At 49.8% G+C, this 6669-nt stretch overlaps 1 protein-coding gene across 1 annotated transcript; it reads right to left on the bottom strand.

Annotated features, from left to right (window-relative positions):
- Positions 1 to 4069: 4069 nt before the first annotated feature.
- Positions 4070 to 5955, bottom strand: LOC123045582 (protein TRACHEARY ELEMENT DIFFERENTIATION-RELATED 7A). Its single transcript, XM_044468691.1, has 2 exons — positions 5255 to 5955; positions 4070 to 4261 (listed from the first exon to the last, which is right to left on the bottom strand). Exon 1 carries the CDS (start codon positions 5684 to 5686, stop codon positions 5300 to 5302), a length of 387 nt encoding a protein of 128 aa, XP_044324626.1. The 5' UTR covers positions 5687 to 5955; the 3' UTR covers positions 4070 to 4261; positions 5255 to 5299.
- Between the last annotated feature and the right edge of the window lie 714 nt (positions 5956 to 6669).

Raw genomic sequence — 6669 nt, 5'->3', positions numbered from 1 at the left:
CACCTCCTCTTCATTCGTGGAGAGAGCCATCAGAACGAACCTACACTTCCAACTTACCATTTCTGAGAGAGAACCACCTACTCATGTGTTGAGGCCAAGATATTCCATTCCTACCATATGAATCTTGATCTCTAGCCTTCCCCAAGTTGCTTTCCACTCAAATCTTCTTTCCACCAGATCCAAAACCTATGAGAGAGAGTTGAGTGTTGGGGAGACTATCATTTGAAGCACAAGAGCAAGGAGTTCATCATCAACGCACCATTTGTTACTTCTTGGAGAGTGGTGTCTCCTAGATTGGCTAGGTGTCACTTGGGAGCCTCCGACAAGATTGTGGGGTTGAACCAAGGAGTTTGTAAGGTCAAGGAGATCGCCTACTTCGTGAAGATCTACCACTAGTGAGGCAAGTCCTTCGTGGGCGACGACCATGGTGGGATAGACAAGGTTGCTTCTTCGTGGACCCTTCATGGGTGGAGCCCTCCGTGGACTCGCGCAGCGGTTACCCTTCGTGGGTTGAAGTCTCCATCAACGTGGATGTACGATAGCACCACCTATCGGAACCACACCAAAAGCATCTGTGTCTCCAATTGCGTTTGAATCCTCCAAACCCTTCCCTTTACTTTTTGGCAAGTTGCATGCTTTAATTTCCGCTACCTATACACTCTTTGCATGCTTGCTTGAATTGTGTGATGATTGCTTGACTTGTCCTAAATAGCTAAAATCTGCCAAACTCTAAAATTGGGAAAAGGTTAAGTTTTTATTTGGTCAAGTAGTCTAATCACCCCCCCTCTAGACATACTTCAAGGTCCTACAGGGACAGATCATGGAAGTCCAACCCGTAGTAAAACATAAGTCCGCGGACGAATGGGTGGAGGGGGGATCCCAGTCCGTGAACGAAGTGAGAGAGGAATACTACCCTTTCTTGGGGTTTCGGGGTAGGGATGATTTTCCCTTCGGCCGGAAGCCGGTGCGCGATGTTTGAGGATAGGTATCCGGCCTCCCGAAGCTTCATGATGTCCTCCTCCGTGACGGAGGAGGCCATCCACTTGCCTCCCGCTCCGGGCATGTTCGGAATGACTTTGCGGAGAAGGTGAAAGTTTGGGCGCTGGAGCTTGAGCAAGAGAGAATGGATGAGCAGAGGAAGAAGAAGGCGTGGGTGAAAAGGGGGGAATCCTTATCTCTTTATAAAGGCGGTAGAAACTATGCGCCTCCCCACTTGCCCTAGAAACTCGCTTATTCCCCAAGCGCCGTGTTGATGGCGTGGTTGGGTTACCCACACCTGTATTGATGAGAATCCCGTAATAAGGGGACACGATGTCTGCTTCGACAAGACGTGCCAATAAAACCACCTCGCAAGATGTGCGGTAGCAGGTTGAGAAAACGGTTCAAATAATGACCGGGCCGCGGCATGATGTCGCGCTATGGGAACGTTGTCAGCAGATTAGACTTGTGGAATATTGTGCTCTCTACGGTGGTATGTGGAACTTGTTTTGCAGAGCCGGACACGATTCTTGTGTTCAAGATCTTCTTTGGAGTATTCGGAGAAGGAACCCGCCTTGCAATGCCGAAGACAATCAGCGCGCCGGACTCATCGTCATTGAAGCTTGGTTCAGGGGCTACTGAGGGAGTCCTGGATTAGAGGGTCCTCGGACAGCCGGACTATATGCTTATGACGGACTGTTGGACTATGAAGATACAAGATTGAAGACTTCGTCCCGTGTCCGGGTGGGACTCTCCTTTGCGTGGAAGGCAAGCTTGGAAATTCGGATATGTAGATTCCCTTCTCTGTAACGGACTCAGTGTAACCCTAGCCCCCTCCGGTGTCTATATAAACCAGAGGGTTTAGTCCATAGGACAACAATCATAATCATAGGCTAGCTTCTAGGGTTTAGGCACTACGATCTCGTGGTAGATCAACTCTTGTAATACTCATATCATCAAGATCAATCAAGCAAGAAGTAGGCTATTACCTCCATCGAGAGGGCCCGAACCTGGGTAACATTGTGTCCCCCGCCTCCTGTTACCATTAGCCTTAGACGCACAGTTTGGGACCCCCTACCCGAGATCCACTGGTTTTGACACCGACACCCGTCGCGAACCCACCCACTTGTCCATGAAGCTATAGTTCCTCTAGGCACAAATAGAAGCTATTATATCTGTCGGGTATTTGGACCTTATGGTCTATCCGGATGGTCTCGAGTGGCCTCGGTTGTTCAGAGTAGGAGTCCCCGGTTCCGACGGTTCAGGTGATGTATCGTAGGGGGTGTGGTTGGCCTTTTTATTGACCTGGCTGTTAGGTTGCTCCGGCGGGCCAAAGATGGACATGGGAAATGATTATTGTTGTGTGTCGTTGGTAAATATAGAGGAAGATACAAATGCAATACGAACATAATCACTTGCAGTCCATTCATGAACTTCCCTTAAATAGTTCACGTAAATTTATGGTTGTATACTTGTATTAATTGTTTCTCTTCTTGGCTGTAGTTGGTCTTTGCACCCATGTCTGAAGTTGGCCTTTTCAAATAGTTCATTTAACTTATATTTATTTTTCAAATAGTTCACTTAACTTTTGGGGTTTAGGGTTTAGCATTCAAAGGCCGGACAGAGATTCCAAAACACACCATCCGGCCAGGTGCAACGTCCAACGGCCGGGCAGACAAGCCAAAACCCGTCATCCGGGCAGACCGCAGCGTCGAAGCCCTTGTGGATTACAATCAAAGGTCACTACCATGCATAAGAATAGATGACCAATTGCGCCAAGACCAAGTGCAGCCCTGGAAGTCAACATGTCTAATAAATGTTGAGCATTAGTATGAATAAGACTATACATATGGGAGTGAACACAAAGAAGCGATTCCGTGCTCGGGATTAAAGAAGGGTAATTATAGCGACATGAGCGCCGCTTATCGATATCCCATGATCTGCGGCTTGTTTTCCTCAAGGCCCTCCTTGCGCCGCACTGGATGTCCGGTGGACCTACCGGATGTTCGATGGTCGTAGCTTTTCTGCAGCCTTCCTTCTTGATTCTCTTGCTCCGCCTCTATGCCATCTTGACCATTGTTCCTAGCTTCTCCATGCTCGTATCCTTGGTACCTAAGCATATAGGACATCCATTTGAGGTAGTAAGCATGTCTCGCATATGGAAAATGGAGATTCATTAAGGAGCGAGTTCACTTCATGTTTAGTGGCACGTTTGCGGGCTCATGTCATACTCGGTGCTTGAAGAGTTGGTGTAGTGTCCGCACCAAAGGCTGGGTCAGGTCTAGACTTGCAGCGTTAGGTTGTTGTGGTTGGATCGGCGGGCCTCTTGATCTCTTCAAGTTCTATGGAAGCCAGGGCAGCTTCCCTGATCTCGACGTTTGTGACCTCTGCCGCTAGCGCTCTTTTCAGTGCTACCGTGGAAGGTGATGCTGTCATTTGGTCCGGGCCTCTTGAGTAACAAATATGTGTACAAGTGTAGCACCATGAACTTTTCGTCGGCGGGCCTGGCAAGGATGGCGTTGTAGCTCGTATGGAACAACATGACCTCGAAGCACAATGTTTCTGAGCAGAAGTAATCTTTCTGCCGGGCACAAACCCGTGGAAGCCGATGGATGTCGGGCTTAGACGAGACTTGAAAATTCGCATCTTCGCCAGGGTGTCAGGGAAGATCATGTTAATCCCGGTCGTCCATGACGACTCAGGGAGGCGGAAACCGTCGACAATCACTACCACCAGAGCAAAGTTCACTGGTTGAGTCACACAGGCCGGGTGGTCGATGCAATCGAAGGTGACGGTGGTGTAGGACCAATCCAGGAACTCTGTAGAGTCCGGTTGGGCTTGGCGCGTGAGCTTCTAGGCCTGGTGCGTATCGACGGCCCTAAAGATCATGTATACATTGTACAATTGGGCGGGCTGGTGGGTTGATGAAGATCCAGCTATTCACTGAGGGGATTGTTGATGTTGATGTATCAAGTACTCCCTCAGATCCAAATTAAGTGTCACGGTTTTGAACTAAGGGTTGCCTAGTTCAAAACTACGACACTTAATTTGGAGCGGGAGGGAGTAGAATTTAATCGGTGACAGTAGAAGAGGACTTTCAACGCACAAACTTATTTAGACTGAATGAATCAAACCCGCGTCTACAAACAAAAGCTTAGGTATCTAAACTAGTAGGACAAAGATACCAAGAAGAACATTCCACATCCACATCTTGCTCTTCAGCGGACAGCTGCTCATTCAGGTTGGCACACGTTTTTACAGTCAAGTACTTCAGGGCTTGGATCTGAGCAATAAAATAAGGTCAGATTTGTCCAGTTGTCCAAGATGCAAATTTTAGGACATATGTAACTACTGACCATCTGGCTCTCACATGCATCACCAATGATCCATGTACCATTTCAGATTCAAAAATCATTTGATCCTAATAACTATGCTCCTTATTATTATTTTTCCTCTCGAAGGAAACAAGCAAGAGATGGGTTACCCCACCACATGCCCATTCAACTGACTTCCTGTTTATGCAGACAACTTGTGATAACACGAACAGCTAACAGTTAACCATGACACCTTGAGTTTGCTGATTTTCCATGATCACTAAATAGTTGATACCTCCGAATTTACTATCATGATAGCGTGATTGCACTCAGAGTAGACCAGGTGCAGATACAAAGAAATGCAGTACAAGAAAACAAAGTACAGGTACATCCAGCTTGTTCTAAAAAAAGGATTTACAATCAGCTTGCTGATCACTAAGCCATCATAGCAGGAGTGACAAGGGACCAAGGTTCATAAGTGCAACTTCATTGTGTGATCGCTGGCTCAATCATTCCGCATGGAGCAATATTGATTCTCTGAAGTGCCAGCACAGGTGACATACTTAAGAGCTAAGATCACGGCACCACAGAAATAATTTGAATCACTCTGTAGTTTGTACATTGATGCCCATCTAAGCAAGCAGCTATAATCAGTCCCAGCCCCACACGAATCAATCAACATATCACCATTTCGGAATCTCGATCACTTGCTAGTACTAGTACCTACTCACAAATAAAACAGACACCACGGCTCTCACATCAGTATATCACATGGCCTGTCTACTAGGGTCTGCACGGAGCAGAAGCGAATTGTACACACCCTACAGCAAAAGCACTGGCGCCCAACACATGCGAAAAGAACGGCGTGTAAAAATGGAATTAATCGAGAATAGGCATACGTTCATGGCCTCCTTCCTTTACAGCGACGGTTTCAGATCACGGACAATTAACGAATCACGGACCTGGCGGGACGAGCAAGGAGCAGAGCAGGCGGCCAGGCGGTCAGGTCAGGTGAGGGGCGTGGAGGAGGACACCTCGGCCCTGTCGAGCCGCCGCAGCTGCCAGGCGCGCAGCGCCAGGAACGCGCCGAGGACGACCTGCATTGCCACGGCGACGCCGGCGATGGCGATCCCGAGCCTCTCGCCGAAGTTAAGCCGCGGAGGGGACGGGGGCGGGCGGTGGTGGTGGTGGTGCGGGTGCGGGTGGTGCGGCGGCGGGGGGGCGCTGTCGGAGTCGGACGCGACCCGCCGCGGCGGCGCGTGGAGCGGGGCGGGGCTCGACGGCGGCGGCGAAGCGGCGAAGGAGAGGGACGGGGAGGAGGAAAGGAGGAGGAAGGGCAGGAGGAGTGTCAAGGTCGCGGCTCGGCGGGGCGGCCGTGGTGCGGTTGACGCCATGGGGGCGTTGGCGGCATACAGGTGGAGGCGAGGCGAGGCGAGGCGAGGCAACAAATCTGGCGGGGACTGTGGCGAGAGAGAGAGAGAGAGAAGTGTAGAGGGAGGAGGGGAGGAGGAACCGGAGGAGACGGAGACGAGCTGTGGAAGGCTGGCGGAAGCTGGACGCGTGTGGCTGTGTCCCACTGCTCCCTCGCTTTGTGTTCGGGGGACGCGACGGCGACGGACGGGGGTGGCGGTTGCGTGGCGTGTCCCGGGGGTCGGGCCGCGGACAGCCACTCGCTCGCTCCTCTGTCCACAATCAACAACAACGTTACGGCAGGTAGTCAGGTTACCGCCAGCGGGGCGTAATAATTGGGGAGACGCAGACAGCTTGACCCCAAGCAAGGTCGGGGCACGGGACCTCGCTCGCTGTTCCGTATAGGTTAGGGCTTTCCCGCTATGGAAGTCGCTACTGTTTTTTGTCGATTCAAGTCACGGCCTCGTTCGGTTTTGCTAATGTTTGGCACGAGGCTAGGGTTTGGCTGGCTCAAGGAGTTGAACACTGCACGTTGTTGTGCTGATTTTTTGGTGTCTAAAGTCACGGTCTATTTTGTTCTTGCAAAATGTTTGGCAGAGTAGGACTAGGAAAGTGTGGTCGCGAAGAGCCAGACTAGCATGACAAAGACGGTGCTGTATGAACCAAGTCAGGTTCCTTGTGGAGTGTTGTAGCGGCAAGAGTAATCTGCATAGAGGAGAGGCGTTGAGCTCAAAAAAATCGATTAGCACTATGAATAAAAATAAATAAATAATGGTCAAACATAAGCCTTTTTTAGACAATCTTGCGAAGCTTTGTTAATTGTCATAGTGTTTCTAGATACGAAAATAAGATCATCGGTTGGCTTAACCAAATATGGCAGGCAACCATAGATACAAAGGATGCTTGGCTAGATTATGAGCTTCAGCATTCGAGCTCCTAATTCACAAATTATGTTACCAGTTGTAAA

The sequence above is a fragment of the Triticum aestivum genome, chromosome 2B, assembly GCF_018294505.1.
Source record: "Triticum aestivum cultivar Chinese Spring chromosome 2B, IWGSC CS RefSeq v2.1, whole genome shotgun sequence".
NCBI lineage: Eukaryota > Viridiplantae > Streptophyta > Magnoliopsida > Poales > Poaceae > Triticum > Triticum aestivum.
Note: the sequence above shows the minus strand (reverse complement) of the source record. Positions and strands in the feature narration are given on the sequence as shown.

Coding starts and splice junctions, on each gene's coding strand:
- LOC123045582 (XM_044468691.1), bottom strand. CDS start 5,686: ATGGCGTCAACCGCACCACGGCCGCCCCGCCGAGCCGCGACCTTGACA.